The sequence below is a fragment of the Oncorhynchus mykiss genome, chromosome 22, assembly GCF_057628025.1.
Source record: "Oncorhynchus mykiss isolate SJ-2025 chromosome 22, ASM5762802v1, whole genome shotgun sequence".
NCBI lineage: Eukaryota > Metazoa > Chordata > Actinopteri > Salmoniformes > Salmonidae > Oncorhynchus > Oncorhynchus mykiss.
In genome coordinates, this window is record NC_143043.1 from 18,250,593 (window position 1) to 18,272,877 (window position 22,285).

Genomic DNA, 22,285 nt, shown 5'->3' on the forward strand with positions numbered 1-22,285 from the left:
GAACTGATACGCAAACCAACGCCAGATTCAAGACCTTAAATTATTCTAAGAAAGTATTGCAACCAATAGAATGTTATATGTTATATAGGTGGGTTACAACCATCCCAGCTCTGAATATTTAGCTGTGAAGGGACAGAATTATTAGATCATTTGTTTTGGTACTGTCCATGTAGCTTGTTTTTGGTCTCATGTCCAGGAATGGGTGAAGAAGTGCAACATCTACCTGGAGCTAACTCTGCTGATAGCGCTAATGGGGGTTTGAAAAGTCATTGTCAGTCGACCAATAATAGAATAATACATCCCAGCACAGTTGAAAAATATATGGCAAATATAAATAAAACATGGATGGTGTTGGGGGATAGATAGAAGGGGTTGTGTGGAGCTGAAGGGTGGGATTAAAAACAACAAGACAACGAATGTAAAATATACTGTGTACGTAAAATGTACGTGGTTCGGAACATTTGTGAAACAGCACAGTTAAAATATTTTGCAAAGTAGAAATCAAGCTGGATGGGCTTCAGAGATGGAAGGGAGGGGATGATGGTAGCTGAAGGATGGGCTTCAGAGATGGATGGGAGGGGATGATGGTAGCTGAAGGATGGGCTTCAGAGATGGATGGGAGGGGATGATGGTAGCTGAAGGATGGGATTCAGAGATGGATGGGAGGGGATGATGGTAGCTGAAGGATGGGCTTCAGAGATGGATGGGAGGGGATGATGGTAGCTGAAGGATGGGCTTCAGAGATGGATGGGAGGGGATGATGGTAGCTGAAGGATGGGATTCAGAGATGGATGTGAGGGGATGATGGTAGCTGAAGGATGGGATTCAGAGATGGATGGGAGGGGATGATGGTAGCTGAAGGATCGGCTTCAGAGATGGATGAGAGGGGTTGATGGTAGCTGAAGGATGGGATTCAGAGATGGATGGGAGCGGATGATGGTAGCTGAAGGATGGGCTTCAGAGATGGATGGGAGGGGTTGATGGTAGCTGAAGGATGGGATTCAGAGATGGATGGGAGGGGATGATGGTAGCTGAAGGATGGGATTCAGAGATGGATGGGAGGGGATGATGGTAGCTGAAGGATGGGCTTCAGAGATGGATGGGAGGGGTTGATGGTAGCTGAAGGATGGGATTCAGAGATGGATGGGAGGGGTTGATGGTAGCTGAAGGATGGGATTCAGAGATGGATGGGAGGGGTTGATGGTAGCTGAAGGATGTGATTCAAAACAAACAGAAGATAACTGTTGTAAGGTGCATTGTGCACATTAAATGAATATAATACTTATAAGCTATAAGTAGAATCCTAAGTGTTGTTGTCCATTAGTTTACTCCAATTAGGAGAGGTTGGGTAGGGTTGTGGGAAATGAATAAAGGAACATATATAAAAAATAGAAAAAGAAATACAAATAAAAAGTATTTGATCACGTGTGTTTGTAATTTAACATTTTGTGGTGAGAAGAGACATGTTTCTGAGACACTTCCTCACTGCTACTCAGCGGTAAATATGAGTGAAAAAGTTTTTTCCCATCAAACAAAGATGACTTGCCATTAAGTGCTCATTAAAATTTGCCACATGATAAATGGACACTGTTGAGACTATTGCTAATTATTGTGGTTTGGGTGCAACAACAATAGTCAAAGTCCTAAAGAGTGACTGGAAAAGCTTTATGCCTAATGCTTTTACAATTATGTGGTTAGTCACTTGAGACAGGTCTGGTCCAATCAGTGAACCTAATCTTAGCAAGGAAAAAGTATATTGTTTAGGATGATGAACACAATATCCTGCTACATTTCCTGTTCAAACAGTAATTTAATAGAACACACAATGCAGGAATTAGAAAGCACTTACACAGAATTAAACATAATACAATTTCTCACAAATTATAGTGTGCTAAAGTCAGTCTGTCTCCATGAGGCATCCTTGAATCCTTTAGACACTCTGACAAGGATGTGGGCACACTGACAAATCACCAGTGACTTGGTCAGGATTTAGACACAGATTCAGCCTTTAAAAGGCACAGAGAGGAAGAACTGTTGTAGCAATAGATGTTTTTCAGATTGGATTTGGCAGCAACAGATTGTCCCCTTGTAGATTTAAGTCTGTTGAAATGTTATTCACCGGACAATAGCGCCTGACAATCGTAACATGTTCTGTAAAATAGTGGACAGTTAGGTATTTTTCAATAGAGTGGAAATGTTAATTGAAAAATCACTGACCGAGTCTCATCTCTGGAGTTGAGAGTGAATCTATTGCTTCATACAAATGTAATGTTAATTTGTCCACATTTCCAACCTTGCTATGATGCAGAGAATGATGGTTTCACACTGCCCTCAATCATTAGCTAGTAGCTATACTCCCAGCAGGGCCATGCAAAGCAGTGACTAAGCCTGAGCTGAGTAGCAAACATTAGCTGGCATCAGTGGAGGCTCCTCAGAGGAGGAAGGGGAGGACCAACCTCCTCAGTGAATTTCATAAAAATACAATTGTAAAACATAAAAGTTAACCTTTTTAGATAAACAATACTAAATATATTCACGTCATCAAATAATTGATTAAAACACACTGTTTTGCAAACACACTGTTTTATAGCCTCAACCACACTTTGTAGGGTAGCACCATGGTGTAGCCGGAGGACAGCTAGCTTCCATCCTCCTCTGCGTACATTGACTTCAATACAAAATCTAGGAGGGTCATGGTTCTCACCCCGTTCCATAGACTTCCACAGTAATTATGACGACTTCCGGAGGACTTACTCCAAACTATCAGAGCTCTTGCAGCATGAACTGACATGTTGCCCACCTAATCAAAGGATCAGAGAATTTATCTATTACTGAAAGCATAAGCTACATCTAGCTAGCACTGCATTGCATAAAATGTGGTGAGTAGTTGAATCAAAGAGAGAGAAAGACAATAGTTTAACAGTTTTGAACAAATTCATTTCTTATAAAATGAAGGAGAAGCAAGAGAGAGATAGAATGAGTGATTTTTTTAAACATTCAGTTTCACTTACTTAGCTAGCAAATGCAGTTAGCTAGTTTAGCCTTCTCAAACACCCTGCATAATTGTAGTGGGTTTATTAACGCGTTAGTTCTATTAACTATGTTGCTATGACGTTACTTCAGCTAATATGGTGACGATGATGTAGGCTGTGTGTAGCGGTTATGATATGGTTTGGCTTGGAAAGTTTTTTCACCTGGTCACATACAGTCGATGTGTTGTGCATTGAAGCTCACAAACAAAGGGCAAAAGGTGAAAGGAGGAGCTCATAGATGCGAGAAGGAATACAACGTGGATGCTATGAAAGTGTTTACGCATTTACTGTGTTTACGCTTGATCAGGGGTGTGTTCATTCCGCAAATTCCACAGTGCCTCTTTAACCTCAGGAGGCTGAAGAAATTTGGCTTGGCACCTAAAACCCTCACAATTTTTACAGATGCACAATTGAGAGGATCCTGTCGGGCTGTATCACCGCCTGGTACAGAAACTGCACCTCCCGCAACCACAGGGCTCTCAGGGGCAAACTACCTGCCCTCCAGGACACCTACATCACCCGATGTCACAGGATGGCCAAAAAGATCATCAAGGACAATAACCACCCATGCCTGTTCCCCCCGCTATCATCCAGAAGGCGAGATCAGTACAGGTGCATCAAAGCAGGGACCAAGAGACTGAAAAACAGCTTCTATTTCAAGGCCATCAGACTGTTAAATAGCCATCAATAGGCTGCCCCATATACAGTGCCTTGCGAAAGTATTCGGCCCCCTTGAACTTTGCGACCTTTTGCCACATTTCAGGCTTCAAACATAAAGATATAAAACTGTATTTTTTTGTGAAGAATCAACAACAAGTGGGACACAATCATGAAGTGGAACGACATTTATTGGATATTTCAAACTTTTTTTAACAAATCAAAAACTGAAAAATTGGGCGTGCAAAATTATTCAGCCCCCTTAAGTTAATACTTTGTAGCGTCACCTTTTGCTGCGATTACAGCTGTAAGTCGCTTGGGGTATGTCTCTATCAGTTTTGCACATCGAGAGACATTACATTTTTTCCCATTCCTCCTTGCAAAACAGCTCGAGCTCAGTGAGGTTGGATGGAGAGCATTTGTGAACAGCAGTTTTCAGTTCTTTCCACAGATTCTCGATTGGATTCAGGTCTGGACTTTGACTTGGCCATTCTAACACCTGCATATGTTTATTTTTGAACCATTCCATTGTAGATTTTGCTTTATGTTTTGGATCATTGTCTTGTTGGAAGACAAATCTCCGTCCCAGTCTCAGGTCTTTTGCAGACTCCATCAGGTTTTCTTCCAGAATGGTCCTGTATTTGGCTCCATCCATCTTCCCATCAATTTTAACCATCTTCCCTGTCCCTGCTGAAGAAAAGCAGGCCCAAACCATGATGCTGCCACCACCACGTTTGACAGTGGGGATGGTGTGTTCAGCTGTGTTGCTTTTACGCCAAACATAACGTTTTGCATTGTTGCCAAAAAGTTCAATTTTGGTTTCATCTGACCAGAGCACCTTCTTCCACGTTTGGTGTGTCTCCCAGGTGGCTTGTGGCAAACTTTAAATGACACTTTTTATGGATATCTTTAAGAAATGTCTTTCTTCTTGCCACTCTTCCATAAAGGCCAGATTTGTGCAATATACGACTGATTGTTGTCCTATGGACAGAGTCTCCCACCTCAGCTGTAGATCTCTGCAGTTCATCCAGAGTGATCATGGGCCTCTTGGCTGCATCTCTGATCAGTCTTCTCCTTGTATGAGCTGAAAGTTTAGAGGGACGGCCAGGTCTTGGTAGATTTGCAGTGGTCTGATACTCCTTCCATTTCAATATAATAATAAAGCTTGGGAAATCTTTTTCTATCCAAATCCGGCTTTAAACTTCTTCACAACAGTATCTCGGACCTGCCTGGTGTGTTCCTTGTTCTTCATGATGCTCTCTGCGCTTTTAACGGACCTCTGAGACTATCACAGTGCGGGTGCATTTATACGGAGACTTGATTACACACAGGTGGATTGTATTTATCATCATTAGTCATTTAGGTCAACATTGGATCATTCAGAGATCCTCACTGAACTTCTGGAGAGAGTTTGCTGCACTGAAAGTAAAGGGGCTGAATAATTTTGCACGCCCAATTTTTCAGTTTTTGATTTGTTAAAAAAGTTTGAAATATCCAATAAATGTCGTTCCACTTCATGATTGTGTCCCACTTGTTGTTGATTCTTCACAAAAAAATACAGTTTTATATCTTTATGTTTGAAGCCTGAAATGTGGCAAAAGGTCACAAAGTTCCAGGGGGCCGAATACTTTCGCAAGGCACTGTACATAGACTTGAAATCACTGGCCATTTTAATCATGGTAAACTAGTCACTTTAATAATGTTTACATCTTTTTCTTTACTCATCTCATATGTATTCTATTCTACTGTATTTAGTCTATGCCACTCCGACATTGCTCGTACTAATATTCATATATTCCTTAATTCCATTATTTTACTTTTAGGTTGTGTGTATTGTGTGTATTGTTGTGAATTGTTAGATATTACTGCACTGTTGGAGCTAGAAACACAAGCATTTCGCCACATCTGCAATAACATCTGCTAAACATCTGTATGTGCCCCCGCACCAGGCTGTCTCTCCGTTTTCTGCCTACAGGTGCTCCCGCCTGTCCAGCGCTGCCAGAACCTTCCTCCTGTCCTGAGCCGCCAGAGTCTCCCGACTGTCCTGAGCCGCTAGAGTCTCCCGTCTGTCCTGAGCCGCTAGAGTCTCCCGTCTGTCCTGAGCCGCTAGAGTCACCCGTCTGTCCTGAGCCGCTAGAGTCTCCCATCTGTCCTGAGCCGCTAGTCTCCCGTCTGTCCTGAGCCGCTAGAGCCGCCAGTCTGTCCTGAGCCGTCAGAGCCGCCAGTCTGTCCTGAGCCGTCAGAGCCGCCAGTTTGTCCTGAGCCATCAGTCAGCCAGGAGCTGCCAGAGCCGTCAGTCAGCATGGAGCTGCCAGAGCCGTCAGCCAGCCAGGAGCCGCCAGAGCCGGCAGTCAGCCACGAGCCGCCAGAGCCGGCAGTCAGCCAGGACCTGCCAGAGCCGTCAGCCAGCCAGGACCGGCCAGAGCCGCCAGCCAGCCAGGAGCGGCCAGAGCCGTCAGCCAGCCAGGAGCGGCCAGAGCCGTCAGCCAGCCAGGAGCTGCCAGAGCCGTCAGCCAGCCAGGAGCTGCCAGAGCTGTCAGCCAGCCAGGAGCTGCCAGAACCGTCAGCCAGCCAGGAGCTGCCAGAGCCGTCAGCCAGCCAGGAGCTGCCAGAGCCGTCAGCCAGCCAGGAACTGCCAGAGCCGTCAGCCAACCAGGAGCTGCCAGAGCCGGCTGTCACGCCGGCGATGCTGGAATCTCCCTCCTGTCCGGAGCTGCCAGAGCCGCTCCTCAGTCCAGTAGCGCTCTCTACGATGATCTTCAGTCCGGGGCCCGCTGTGAGGGTGGTATGTATGTTTTTGTCTCATCTAGGGTTTTGTATGTCTAGGTGTGTGTCTAGTCTAGACATTTTGTAGGTCTATGGTGGCCTGGTTTGGTTCCCAATCAGAGGCAGCTGTTTATCATTGTCTCTGATTGGGGAACCTATTTAGGTTGCCATTTTCCAGTTTGGGTTTGTGGGTTATTATCTATGTGATGTTGCATGTTTGCACTCAGTTTTGATAGTGGTCACGTTCGTCTTGTTATTTTGTTTGTTTGTTTAGTGTACTTCGTGTTTTTTCATCTTTCATTAAAAAATATGTATTCACATCACGCTGCGCTTTGGTCTCCTCACTTCGACGATCATGACCGTATGTGACAAATACAATTTGATTTGATTAGGTTGCAGCAACCTCATGATAGGTATAGGGAAAATTTGAGTATCACGTAGTAGCCTAAACCTATTAATGTTACATTGAACTGGGTGAATGGAATATGAATGACAGTCATCCAATATGCTGTAATAGTAATAAGGCCATGCTATTCTTAAACGGCACCAACCGCCACTGGCTGGCATTGACTGTCTCTAGAGACAGAGGCTCAGCTGCCATTCCTACTAGTGTACCTGGTTCCACCACTATTCATTCACCCAAAAGCCTTAAACAGGTTAAACAGGGACAGTCAGCCCTGACCTCTCAGCATAGATGTCAGCTGCTACTGTATCTCTGATGAACTCTCAGGTGTTGAAATATAGCTCTGATTTTGGTAGCAGAGTTGCTGTTGGCCTAAAGCAATTCCCCCTCTCTTGAAACCTGAGTGCATTCAAGACATTTACACCACTTAGGAAAAAAAAGACAAACAAAGATAAAATGTATAACGAAACTGAATCTTGTGAAAAATAACTTTATCATTTTCCATTCAAGAACAGTACATCATAGAGTTGAGGAAGAGTTATGCTATTCAAGGGGAAGAAAATCATACTACTTGATACCCAACAGTAACTTAGAATTTACTAATATCAATTCATATCCAGCATTTTGTTCAATAAAATCTAAGACTGCATTGAACTATGACAGGTACAAGGTATTCACACATCAGCATACAGATAGTCCAACCTGAAAATGTATTCCAGTTGAATATTGTGTTGTGTTCATATTTTGTTTGGAATATATTTGAAATGAAACAGTACGCTGTAAAGCAGTAGTATTCAAACTTTTTTGAGCGGGGACCCCATTTATTTTGCAATAATTTCTGGGGACACCATTTTACTCGCAAGAATTTCTCGCGACCAACCCCACCCCAAATCTAAAGACACAACCTTAAAATCTGTACTTTTTGCTTTTTTTTACAAGAAAAACTCATCTTTAATTCATTACATTTTAGTTTATCAAAATTAATCTTTTACTCAATTTTGTTTTTCTAATTATCTTTCTCAAAAACATTTGTATATAGTCCCATACAATAATCGGTACTCTTAATCTTTTGTTCCAATTTTTTTTATAAAACACTTTTATTTAGTGGCACAGCAGTCTAAGGCACTGCTTGAGGCGTCACTACAGACCCGAGTTCCATCCTAGTGTAACAGTTTAGCTTCCGTCACTCTCCTCGCCCCTACCTGGGCTCGAACCAGGGACCCTCTAGACACATCGACAACAGCCATTCTCGAAGCATCGCTCCACAAAAGCCGTGGCCCTTGCAGAGCAAGGGGAACAACTACTTCAAGGTCTTAGAGCGAGTGACGTCACCGATTGAAACGCTATTAGCACACACCCCACTAACTAGCTAGCCATTTCACATTGGTTACACTAGTCTGTATCACAACAGGCCGTGATTGGGAGTCCCATAGGGCGGCGCACCACTGGCCCAGCGTCGTCCGGGTTAGGGTATTGTTTGGCCCAGGGGGAGATTTTCTTGGCTCATCGCATTCTAGCGACTACTTGTAGCCTGCAGGCTGACCTCTGTCGTCAGTTGAGCAGTGTTTCCTGGGACACACTGGTGTGGCTGGCTTCCGGGTTAAGTGGGCGGGTGTTAAGAAGCGCGATTTGGTGGGTCATGTTTCGGAGGACGCATGACTCGACCTTCGCCTCCCTAGCCCGGGGAGTTGGGGAGTTGCAGCTATGAGACAAGATCGAAATTGGGGAGAAAAGGGGGTAAAAAAATAAAACAATAAAATAAATGTTAGTTATTTTTGGCTGTCCGCACTGCAGTTCTCCCAAGACCTCACTAGGGGAAGAAACCAGACTTTGAACTGTAAAGCGTATTAAGAGGCACCTAAAATTCCTGTGTAAATACAGCAATGTGGATTGTAAATAGCTAAAAAATGTTGCTGAAACGCTGCCGATGGAAGGTAACAAACGATAGACAAACACATTTCTCCTCTGAAGTACACAGGGGGGAAAAAGAGGAATAGAGTACAAAACAAAATGAAATAATGAACTAAAGATGCCCTACATACAGTGGGGCAAAAAAGTATTTAGTCAGCCACCAATTGTGCAAGTTCTCCCACTTAAAAAGATGAGAGAGGCCTGTAATTTTCATCATAGGTACACTTCAACTATGACAGACAAAATCCAGAAAATCACATTGTAGGATTTTTTTAAATGTATTTGCAAAATATGGTAGAAAATAAGTATTTGGTCACCTACAAACAAGCAAGATTTCTGGCTCTCACAGACCTGTAACTTCTTCTTTAAGAGGCTCCTCTGTCCTCCACTCGTTACCTGTATTAATGGCACCTGTTTGAACTTGGTATCAGTATAAAAGACACCTGTCCACAACCTCAAACAGTCACACTCCAAACTCCACTATGGCCAAGACCAAAGAGCTGTCAAAGGACACCAGAAACAAAATTGTAGACCTGCACCAGGCTGGGAAGACTGAATCTGCAATAGGTAAGCAGCTTGGTTTGAAGAAATCAACTGTGGGAGCAATTATTAGGAAATGGAAGACATACAAGACCACTGATAATCTCCCTCGATCTGGGGCTCCATGCAAGATCTCACCCTGTGGGGTCAAAATGATCACAAGAATGGTGAGCAAAAATCCCAGAACCACACGGGGGGACCTAGTGAATGACCTGCAGAGAGCTGGGACCAAAGTAACAAAGCCTACCATCAGTAACACACTACGCCGCCAGGGACTCAAATCCTGCAGTGCCAGATGTATCCCCCTGATAAAGCCAGTACATGTCCAGGCCCGTCTGAAGTTTGCTAGAGAGCATTTGGATGATCCAGAAGAAGATTGGGAGAATGTCATATGATCAGATGAAACCAAAATATAACTTTTTGGTAAAAACTCAACTCGTCGTGTTTGGAGGACAAAGAATGCTGAGTTGCATCCAAAGAACACCATACCTACTGTGAAGCATGGGGGTGGAAACATCATGCTTTGGGGCTGTTTTTCTGCAAAGGGACCAGGACGACTGATCCGTGTAAAGGAAACAATGAATGGTGCCATGTATCGTGAGATGTTGAGTGAAAATCTCCTTCCATCAGCAAGGTCATTGAAGATGAAACGTGGCTGGGTCTTTCAGCATGACAATGATCCCAAACATACCGCCCAGGCAACGAAGGAGTGGCTTCGTAAGAAGCATTTCAAGATCCTGGAGTGGCCTAGCTAGTCTCCAGATCTCAACCCCATAGAAAATCTTTGGAGGGAGTTGAATGTCCGTGTTGCCCAGCAACAGCCCCAAAACATCACTGCTCTAGAGGAGATCTGCATGGAGGAATGGGCCAAAATGCCAGCAACAGTGTGTGAAAACCTTGTGAAGACTTACAGAAAACGTTTGACCTCTGTCATTGCCAACAATGGTTATATAACAAAGTATTGAGATAAACTTTTGTTATTGACCAAATACTTATTTTCCACCATAATTTGCAAATAAATTAATTACAAATCCTACAATGTGATTTTCTGGATTTTTTTTCTCATTTTGTCTGTCATAGTTGAAGTGTACCTATGATGAAAATTACAGGCCTCTCTCATATTTTTAAGTGGGAGAACTTGCACAATTGGTGGCTGACTAAATACTTTTTTGCCCCACTGTATATGAATGATCGTGCTTACTCATATCGATCATTCAGAGCTTTGGGATTTAGGTTCAGCTCTCAATCCTCCTACTAAAGTGCATACAATACAGTAGTACCATTTTTTATGCATACTGTAATACTGTACATGCATTTACATTTCTTGGGTTAGTCATGTCAGGAGTAGATTCAGTAATCATGTGCCTTTGGTGACATTAATGAGGAGTGGTAACAGCACATGGTTCAGCAACATCCACAGCAATTGCCAATGCATGCAGATGGAAGGTGATTGTGAGAGATAGCTGATGGTTGTTATAGCTCTTGTTCTATATAATAGATGGCTGGATTGGCATTGTGTAATTGTCTTGGTAGTCCACGTACTGTAATTCATTCCAATGCACATGTTATGTCCAGTGAAATCAAGCCATGATTAAAGTGGCACTCCGGTCTCCTTTTCACCTCATTCTAACACCTGATTTATTTAGCAAAAGTCATTATCTCAATAACGTTAGGTGGTCCAGGTACTGTAAAGGCATGCTTTACAGCTGAAACAGTTCGGTAGAGTTTCTGTATATGTGATGTTTTTGTACGTTTTGGACTTCGTTGAAGACTGTTTTGGCTGTTCAGCCACACACAAAAAAAATCTGAAGGCAAGCCGAAGTTCAGAGCCGAAGTCTACCCCCCTTTGTCGGTGATTGGTCAACAATAGGGATTCTTCAATAAAGTTTTTGTTGTCATTCAACGAGACGACAAATTTTCATGCTATTTTTATATTGAAAAATACTGCACTAAACATCTTAGATATCAAATTGTAGGACTAAGATCTCTTCAGCAAAAAAAGTCTCAATTAATGACAGATTTCTTAAGTCATCTTAGATTAATTCTGACTATTTTGAGGAAGTGTATACTGTCTACGGCATCTCAAAATGGACAAACAGTAGTATTGCTGCTATTTTCTCATTTTTCAAACGAAGGTCTTTTAACGGTAGTATGTGAGCACCCTCGTTCAGTTCGGCTAACTGGGTTTGGCTAGGCCAGCCGAACTGAAGCATGCTAGCGCCTTAAGTCATATCATAGCACAAGTAAAGGGGAAGATTGATGACATCACATCAGACCATCAGACCAACTCCTTGAATTGTCTACAACAACAAAACATTTATTTTTATTTTTTTTACCCTTGAGTGTATGTACATTATTGTATTACTGTATTTAAACTTGGGATATTGTTTCTCAACAGGATAAGTCATTTGTTTTAAATCTTTACTATATTATGACGTACTGTATTTAGTGTTGTGAAATGCAGTGTAATGGTCAGGATATACTGAATACAAATTCTTTAAAAAAAACATGTAAGACTTCCGTTTAGCGACATGTGAGGCTTTACTTCTGGAACACCATAGGCAACTACATATTAGCATGATGTATTTATAGTGTTTACTGGTCAGGTCACATAATCAAGAGAAAAGTGTTCCCTGACACGGGAAAAACTCCAGGGCCTTGGAAGAATTCATTTAACTCACTGGCCACTGCTTTGAAAACATTTGTTTAGTGTGCAAAACCACACTGGTAACTGGGATAATAATGTATGTATAGAGTATGTTGATGTCATGTATCGATGCCGTCTGCTAGATGACTAAAATGTAAATGGATGGCAGTGTTGTAAATTAGTAGTCGTAAATACGTGCAATGGAATAAATTCATATTTTACAGATATGCATTCTTTCTTTATTCATTTAGCTTTTCAATGGGATGGGTGATAGCAATATCTTGCATGCAGTTTACTCATTCACTACAAGCATTATGCATGTAAAAGACGGGATGTATTAACTGTTATGTAATCAAAACATGAATTGTGTATAAATGTATTATATTATGAATGTTTTCTATTACATGCGAAATATACTCCTATAAATGTATACTTTATAGCATTTTAATTACAGATACTTGTGACATATTATACAGAGTGAACAGCTGGCAAAAGTAACATCCTGAAGAATTGAATAACTACACAAATGTAAACAAACGCAGGAAACAATCGAAGACGTGTGCAGTCACACTAGCCTTGAGACAATCACATTCAGAATTCCCTGAACCTGACGTTCCATCTTAGATATTTATTATGATAAAGCATGTGAGGTAAGCTGTGACCACAGTTTACAAATGACACATGATAAAAAAAAAAATGGCAAGAATCAAAACGAGAAGTCCACTTCCCCTTCACGAGATCACACAGAATGAAAAAGTGCAGTGAAGCTGAAATAACTAAAGTGGCTATGGTGCAGACAGTGTAGCCATATTGTGTAGCAAAATTATTTACAAAGGGGTTATATAGTACAAAGAAAAAGTATTATATTACAGTATTTATATAGACATTGAGTGAAATCTAAACACAATCTCCTCACAGCCTCAGCAGGATGCATCATACTCTGGTCTGTCTGCCATATAGAGCAGAGAATGCAGAATGTAATATATACATTTATATGTACTAAATAACACTAACAACTTCATATATTCCATTATACATGAAAACTACCACCTAATATATAAAATATGTTTGTATATTTCATATATTATAGAATGTGTACATACAGATACATCAATAACAATGGAAAACTATTTGGGAAGTGAGGAAGGAAAGGTGCACACAAATGAATTTGGTTTTGGTAAAAAGACAAGGACGTTTTCTAGCACTGACCAGTGATGTTGCAGTGGCAAAAACGCAGAGTCATGACGCTAGAATGTGATGAGCACATGTGTTACAGAATACAGTGTTTCTCTTGTCAGAGGCTTGGCGACTAAATGAGGTGACTTACACCCGACTGACACAACTATACTGTGCAGGGGACATTGGCTCGTTTTAGCATCCACCACTGTGAAGACAAAAGGCAAGATAGACATGTATTTGAAGCCATTGAGGTACAAGCTGGACAGAAGAGATGGATAATGAATACTATGGGTATCAACTCTGTGAACCAGCTGTAAAGATTCATGTATTCTGTATAGTACGGTAGATTCTGATGAATGAATGCCGGGAAAACTAAGTATGTGTTACTAGATAGCGTTTGGCATTATAGCCCATGTTATTGTTCTGAAACTGATGGTAGATGATCATTGGTGGTAATGGTATTTGGACTGTATGCTCTGGAGACCTATGTTCTTGTTGATTTATAATAGTGTGAGTAAACATGTAATAATGTTGCCGATTCATCAGAGTATGAAAGACATTTTAGTGCCTTCATGCAGGTCTACATTTACAAGACTACCTGAACAAGACTACCTTTAAAGCAATAAATGAAACCCCTCTTTTTGCAGGAAAAAAAAACAGTCACACAATCAACCTATGATTAAAAACAAGATTCTGTAAGAAAAATAAGTCAGTAAATCATATGGCAGCTATAATGCAAGACACTGGATGCAGTCTTGGAAGTACCGGCTGCAAGGGAAGTTACAGGGCACAACATAACTAAATGTTTCCCATCGGAACAACACCCATAACACATTTTTCTACCTGTCGGCGGGCAGCTATTTGTTTTTGTCCCCACATAAATATTTATCTGAACAATGGGTCACCTGACAGCCTAAGAATGTGAGTCACTACCTAATTAAAGACGCCAACCTTACATTTAGACTCAAGTAAGCGTTGTCAGTTTGGCATAGGTATCCACGCCAAAGAAGAAGGTCCACTTGACACATTAGTCACCTTCAAAAGGCTGTAAACAATTTGTCACAAAATGAAACGTCTACGTTGCATCTTCCCAACATCCATTCACTTCTTTTTCTTCTTCACCTCCTTCTCTCTCTTGACTTTTTCATATTTGTTTTTCTCTGGTTTTGTGACACTGTCATATGATGGGGGAGAGCCTGTGGAGTATGTCATGTCAGTTCTGTCTGAAGTAGAGATCTCGTTAAATTTGTCTATGACGAGAACCTCTTTATCAAGGAGCATCTTCTCTTTGTACATGGCAGAGGCCCGTTTAACAATACGTCTGAGCAGATATCGTCTGAAAGCTCTCTGAATTATCAGGGCAGACATGTCTTCTTGTTTACGGCGTAGCGTGGTGGTGATGGGTTCGTAGGACACCTTGGAGGGGTTGGAGGCCATAAAGCGCTCCTCCATTTGACCACGGAGGATGTCCAAGCCTTCGCCCTCACCCAGGACGCGCTTGGTGAAGGCAAACAGGATGTCCAGGCAGTGGATGCGCTCCCCACTCACCATGGGCAAATCCATGTAGATCAACTGGATCTTGTTGGGCTTAGAAATGCGTAGCGGGGGGTCCAAGGCATCAGCGAAGTCAGACAGCTTCTCATACTCCATGAACTGGGTGGCCCGTGCATCAAACTTCTCCCAGACCTCGTAGAACATCTCAAAGTCATCCTCGCTCAGGGGCTCAGCGCTCTCCTCAGTGGCCACACTGAAGTTCTCCAGGATGACAGCAATGTACATGTTGACCACAATGAGAAAACAGATTATGATGTAGCTCACAAAGAAGATAATGGCTACAGGGGGATTCCCACAGTCTCCCCCCTTGTACTTGCTGCCTGGGTGCTCTTTACGGCTGTCACAGTCTGGCTCTCTCTTGTTTAGGATGGGTGCCAGCAGGCCGTCCCAGCCAGCTGACGTGGTGATCTGGAACAGGCAAATCATGCTGTTGCCAAATGTCTCAAAGTTGAACATGTCATCAATCCCAGACTCCTTCCTGACATATGCAAAGTTCGACATGCCAAAGATGGCATAGATAAACATCACTAAGAAGAGCAGGAGACCAATATTGAACAAGGCAGGAAGTGACATCATCAAAGCAAACAAGAGTGTACGGATTCCTTTGGCACTCTTGATGAGGCGAAGGATGCGACCAATCCGGGCCAGTCGAATGACTCGGAATAAGGTTGGTGAAACAAAGTACTTCTCTATCAGTTCAGACAGAAACATACCTGTTAGGACAGAGAAGAATTACATGTAATAATCCCCAAAGCAGACTGTCAAATTGCAGTATTACAACTATGGAAATAGGTGACAAATCTTACCAATTATCGACAGGATAACAACAATAAAGTCAAATACATTCCACCCAATGGTGAAGTAGTATTGGCGGAGTGAGAACATCTTCAGAATACACTCTCCGGTAAACATGACAATAAACACCAGGTTGATCTTATAGAGAATTCCATCCATGTCGTCCGTCTGGTCGTCCGTCTCCACCATCATGGTGACCATATTAAGGCATATGAGAATCATGATGACAATGTCGAAGGCTTGCTTTGTAATGAAATCAAAGACATATCCTTGAAACTTGTTCTGGAGGAAACATAAGAAAGAAACATTCTGAAAAACCAGGAAGTAGAGGTTCACGAAACAATGAACAAGTTAAAGAGTGGTACGACCCAACCTGTTCTCAGGGCAGTTCATCGGATTTGGATTTGGTGTTCATTTGTTCCCTCCAATTGGTATGATATATTATGTTATTTTAGCTTACATAATTAATGGAAAAGTGGTCGTACAATATCATACAAATTATAGGACGCATAGTATCATACGTCTTACCCGGTCGTACAATAGCATACTAATTGAATGAACTTATTAATCACTTGGAGGACTTATAGCATTATACATCTTTCTCTGAAAACCAGGTTTACTTGTTGCATTGTAACAACAAAGGAGCATTTCGGGGAGAATTTACATTGGTGGTTGGTGTCACGCCTTGATCTGTTTCACCTGTCCTTGTCTTCACCCCCCTCCATCTTCTCCATTATCCCCTGGGTACTTATACCTGTGTTCTTTGTTTGTCTGTTGCCAATTTGTCTTGTTTATCAAGTCAACCAGCGTTTTGTCTCAGCTCCTGCTTTTCCCCAGTCTCGCTTTTCTCACTCACCTGGTTTTGACCTTTGCCTGTCCTGTCTCTGAGCCCGCCTGCCTGACCACACTGCCTGCCAATGACCCTGCTTGCCGTCCTGTGCCTTTGCCCCTACTCTGGATTACCGACCTCTGCCTGACCTGACCATGACTGCCATCCTGTGCCTTTGCCCCTACTCTGGATTACCTACCTCTGCCTGAAGCTGACCCTGAGCATGCCTGCCGTCCTGTGGCTTTGCCACTACTCTGGATTATCGACCCCTGCCTGCCTTGACCTGTCGTTTGCCTGCCCCCGTTGCTGTAATAATCATAGTTACTTCAACACAGTCTGCATTTGGGTTTTACCTGAAACGTGATAGTTGGAAGAACTAACGACAAATGTTAGGATAATTTATGTAAAAGTTTACGAGAACTAAAACAACAAAGATTAGGAGAAAAATGTAAAAGGTTAGAAAACTGTGATTAAGCTTAGGGAAAGGGTTAGGGGAATGGGAAGCTAAAATGCTACACTTGTCCCTGATGCAACTTGAACATGCAACCTTTGGCTTGCCAGATGGTATACTACCACCAACCTACCATCTTTAGTTTCTGTCTAAAGTAACTAGACCATTAGTACATACCATACGTCTTAGAGTTGCAGAAAAATACGTATTGTATATTCGTATGGCTTTGAGACCAGGCTGCATGACCTTACCGCTGGCCTTGGGATAGGCTTTTGGGGTTTCTTTGAGCCAAGCTTCTTCATAGCATTGTAGTATTTCTTCTGTTCCTCTGTCATGAAGATGTCTTGACCTCCAAAGTAAAGAGGCAAGACAAACCTAGTTAAACTCCTGCAGCTCTTATACATTTCTAGTCCAGTATTGAGGGGAGAAAATCATCAATACCTTAAATACCTTAAATAGAAAATGTATGCACGTATCATTGCCTGATTACTACAACACGAAATACTTATCTTTTTCTTTTGCTGATTGAAGTTGTCTATAATGACACCAATGAAGAGGTTGAGTGTAAAGAAGGATCCAAATATGATGAATACCACAAAGTACATATACATGTACAGATTAACTTCATAGTCGGGTTGATCTTCCAACTGTAATAGAATAGCATAGTATTACCATACATTATAGAACGGGTGGGTCTAATCCATAATGCTGATTGGTTAAAACCGTAATCCAACCGGTGTCTATTCCCCAAGTTACCACTGGTTAAATCCATGATGTTAAAATGCCTATTTACTCTGTTCCATCTGACTGCACCGTCCCATCAGCCCAGCCAGGAACTTTATAAACTTGATCTCCACTATAAAAAGCATCTAGACATTATCTCACATTTCTTTTACACTAACATTTTGTTTTCAACAGCAGAGATTTGTATAAACCTTGTTGTCTGTCTCTCCGACATTTGCAACATTGTTTCAATATTCAAATTCTATCCCCAGCTCTCCCATAGTAATGAACGTGATGGGAGCGGGGACGAGACAGACAGACAAGCAGACAGCGTTTCTCAGCCAGTCGAAATCATGAATCAGCTGGTATCATTTTTATGAATAAATACAGTGCATTCAGAAAGTATTCAGACCACTTTACCTTTTCCACATTTTGTTATGTTACAGCCTTCTTCTAAAATTGATTAAATAAAACAAATCCTCATTAATCTACACACAATAACCCATAATGACAAAGTGAAAACAGGTTTTTAGAAATCTTTGCAAGTTTATTAAAAATAAAAAACAGAAATACCTTATTTACATAAGCATTCAGAATCTTTGCTATATGATTCAAAATTAAGCTCAGCTGCATCCTGTTTCCATTGATCATCATTGAGATATTTCTACAACTTGATTGGAGTCCACCTGTGGTAAATTCAATTGATTGGACATGATTTGGAAAGGCACACACCTGTATATATAAGGTCCCGCATTGGTCTAGCAAAAACCAAGCCATGAGGTCAAAGGAATTGTCCGTAGAGCTCCAAGACAGGATTTTGTTAAGGCACAGATCAGGAGAAGGGTACCAACAACATTTCTGTAGCATTGAAGGTCCCCAAGAACCTTCAATGCATTCTTAAATTGAAGTTTGGTACCTCCTTGATGAACACCTGCTCCAGAGCGCTCAGGACCTCAGACTGGGGTGAAGGTTCACCTTCTAACAGGACAACGCCCCTAAGCACAAAGCCAAGACAACGCAGGAGTGGCTTCGGGACAAGTCTCTGAATGTCCTTGAGTGGCCCAGTCAGAGCCCAGATGAACCTGATCAAACATCTCTGGAGAGACCTGAAAATAGCTGTGCAGCAACGCTTCCCATCCAAGCTTGTAGCATCATATCCAAGAAGACTTGAGGCTTCAATCGCTGCCAAAGGTGCTTCAACAAATTACTGAGTAAAGGGCCTGAATACTTATATAAATGTTATATTCCAGATGTCATTTTTTTTTTTCAATTTGAAAGAATTTATAAAAAAACATTTTTGCTTTGTCATTATGGGGTATTGTGTGTAGATTGATGAGGGAAAAACAAAACAATTGTATACATTTTAGAACAAGGCTGTAACGTAACAAAATGTGGAAAAAGTCAAGAGGTCTGAATACTTTCCGAATGCAGTGTACAAAGACATGTCAATTGAAAAAAGGTCAAACAAAACTAATCGCAACTGGTCTTTCCAGCTTCAGTTTGAAGTGATTGTGTTAGCTGTGTTGTTGGCGAGCTCCTCTGAACAACAGTGTCCTGACGAGTGAGAATATTTTCTATGCCATGGGAAATTAGATCATTGTTATGGCTGTATCCAAATAAATGTCTCTAGAAAACAGCTTAATCAAATGCAAATGCAGCTACTTTGTTGTTATTCTGGCTGCAATTTTTGAAGTGACTGTAAGTTAGCCGTAGTTGGCTAGCTAGCAAGCAAGGGATAAGAACGTTGCCAGCCAATATGGAACATTTAGAACGAACAACTGGGTCGCGTCTCTAGCAACAGAACCGATAGAACGAACGAACGACCAGCTGGTTTGGATAGCAACCCTAGATTTGTGTTGGGACAATATTTTGTGGAAGGATTCAATTGTTTGAATAAATTTATCAAAATAACGATTTTTTTAAATGAAATTATGTCAATCATTATTTGAATATGTTGGTAACCCGTTGTATAAAAGTGATAATGCCCTCGAAGCCGGTGTTTGATATTGGCATGGTTTGCCGGTACTCGACTTCATCCCGTGCCTAACAACACCGTGCCAATATATCATTCAAACAGCAACTTCTCAGGTATTGTCACCTAATTAACAATATCATACAAACAACAACACTATGATATATAAATTGAAAATGTGCAAACACAATCAGCCATTAGCCTGAAATACCTTGTGAAAGGTATTCCTGAAAATACTTACATTGCGAGAGTCCACAGCTGCATACATGATGTCCATCCAGCCTTTGAATGTAGCCTCAGAGAAAGTAAGGAAAATGTTATTACTTAGTAGTTAAGACACTAGTTCAGAAGTACATCGCCCTCACACAACTCACCTGCCCACACGGAATTGGTACAACACCTTTGACGTAGGTCCAGTCTCTATCAATAAAATATTTCTGGTGATATGAGAGAGAGCAGCTCACCACTTGTAACAGTGCCAGATAGCCCGCTCCCACGTTATCAAAGTTGATCTTGACATTCTTCCAGTAGGCACCTTCCAAAGCCAAACATTCTGTCTTGTTAGCTACGTCTCTAACTTTGAAGCGCTCCTGTGTGGTGATGTTGACACAATGGTAGTATTTCCCTGCAAACAGGTTAACGCCCATGATGCTGAAGATGAGCCAGAAGATGAGGCAGACCAGCAGCACATTGAAGATGGAGGGGATGGCTCCGAGCAGAGCGTTGACCACCACCTGTAAGGATTCACACACGGCCTCAGTCTCAGATGTAGGAGCATAGACGATATCTCATTGGGTAAGGATGCTCATTTTCAGAACTGACAAGAAATACTGTGGGCTACTTGTTGACTTTGGTGATGGTGAAAATAGGAAAACACACGAGTAAAGTGTTTAAATGGCAGTGTACACATCAGTCAAAACTCAACACAAGAATCACTAACACCACAGCTTATTAACAACAATGACAACAGCAAGGTGAGACGCAAAGGAAAGAACAAGGAGAAGAGGGGGAATGTATCTGTAAAGGAGATACTATAGGCTATGTTTACGTTTTAGTGAATCATTTAGGCTACAGTGGGGAAAAAACGAAACAGAAAAAACCTTGTAGAGGCAGGATGAAGTCACATAATTTGTTTACTGTAAATAAAAATACAAACACACAAGTAGTGTTCACATTAAAGGCAGTCCCCCGCAGCAAGACACATCCAAACACAGTACCGTTTCAGAGAACATCAATATAGAGCCAGCGAAGCAATGAGAAGTCAGTCATACAGATGGGAGAATTCAGTGACAACCACGTGAGGAGAGACCGTCGTCACAGTACTGGTGGAAATCTAGCCAACCACTACATGAGAGAATCTGATCGATAAGAGCTACATTGATTATAGCAGTCGACACCCATCCTGCACATATGACATAAGCATCCAAACCCCTGGCTAGAGCTTGTATTGCACCGTAAAATATACATTCCAGTGAGAGTACCACACATTTTGGTTAAGTGCAGTAGCCTCCAAGACTTCAGTTTGTTCACATTTTGTTTAAGTAAAGTGAATGCGTTTTTCCGCGTCTTATTGATTCGTTTTCAATAACGCTGACATCCTCTGATGAGTGCACATGGCCTGCCAGTGGGACTGACGGAAACTCTCATCCTGAAAACCAGGGTTGGGGTCGATTCCAGTCAATCAGTAAGTACACTGAAATTCCAATTCTCTTCAATGCTTTTTAAATTAGACAAATTTGGAATTGGAGTTTGGTTAACTTTCTGAATTGACTGGAATTCAAATGGAATTGACCACAACCCTGCTGAAAACACATATAGCTGGAAAATGAGGAATAGGAGAGGAAAGGTAACTCTAAATATACATGCATGGAGTGAGTGAACTTTACATTCTCCAGCTGTTGGGTTGCAGTGGACCTTAGTTTGACTACAGAGCTCTGTGCCCATGCAGGGCGCTGATGTCACGCTGGTAAAAGGCTGTGATGATATGCACGGTGAAGCAACGGGACAGGGCTCTGGTCTGATGACTCTTACCCTCATTCCCTCGAAGCGGGACAGCGCTCTCAGGGGCCTCAGTGCTCGTAGAGTCCTCAGGGACTTGATGGCACTCAGCTCAGCGTAGCCCAGGGCGTTGGCCACAAGGCTGACAAGAGACACCTGTAAACACAATGACTCCATGAGAAGAGACGAAGGACTGGCTGGCACAGGCTTTCTCCTGGGCCTCAAGTAATAGTTTTAAACCAGGAAATAGGTCACTCCATCACCTTAGCTACACGGCAGTAGCATTTCTACATTGAAACGTCAAGGCAATGTCTCAAAACAAGCTAATTGTGAACATTGCCAGACTACATATATTTTGTGCAAGTGAAAAGGTCGTTTCAAAAGAAGACCTACGTCGACAATGAGGAAGTCCAGCCAGCACCAAGCGTTGGTGAAGTATTTGGCGAATCCATAGGCCACCCACTTCAGCAACATCTCCAGGATGAAGATGTGGGTGAAGACTTTGTCTGCAAACTCCAACACCGTCTTAATCGTCTTCCTCTTCTCGATGTAGATGTCCTCAAATGCCTTGATGTAAACACACTCAAATCAGATGATCCCGTCCTATACACCACAGTAATCTCACACTCTAGGGTAGTAGCTGCAGCCTCGTCAGATCTGTTGCCAGTTATTTCTGTGTCAAGCGATCACAGAATTGTCAATTACACAATACTGAGCCCGTTGAACAACAGAGCAGCTGCATGTGGTACTGCATTTCTACTCCTTTGTAGTTTTTCATAAGGGTCAGACAATGGAGGAGAATTTGCTGTCATTCGCTGAATTTGCTGT

The 22,285-nt window shown here is 42.0% G+C and overlaps 1 protein-coding gene across 3 annotated transcripts in view; it reads right to left on the reverse strand.

Annotated features, from left to right (window-relative positions):
• Positions 1–12,172: 12,172 nt before the first annotated feature.
• The window catches only part of LOC110501493 (sodium channel protein type 2 subunit alpha), a 32,358-nt gene continuing 22,245 nt past the window's right edge, over positions 12,173–22,285 (reverse strand). For 2 of the 3 annotated variants that reach the window (XM_021579092.3, XM_090215624.1), the window contains exons 17-24: positions 21,851–22,024; positions 21,491–21,613; positions 19,924–20,193; positions 19,701–19,754; positions 17,274–17,411; positions 17,016–17,120; positions 15,496–15,766; positions 12,390–15,402 (exon numbers count right to left, since the gene is read on the reverse strand). In XM_021579092.3, the coding sequence (XP_021434767.3) occupies positions 14,237–15,402; positions 15,496–15,766; positions 17,016–17,120; positions 17,274–17,411; positions 19,701–19,754; positions 19,924–20,193; positions 21,491–21,613; positions 21,851–22,024 (2,301 nt within the window). In that variant the 3' untranslated portion in view covers positions 12,390–14,236. Of the gene's footprint in view, positions 15,403–15,495; positions 15,767–17,015; positions 17,121–17,273; positions 17,412–19,700; positions 19,755–19,923; positions 20,194–21,490; positions 21,614–21,850; positions 22,025–22,285 lie in introns of all 3 variants that reach the window. The other variant, XM_090215623.1, reaches the window with a different exon arrangement.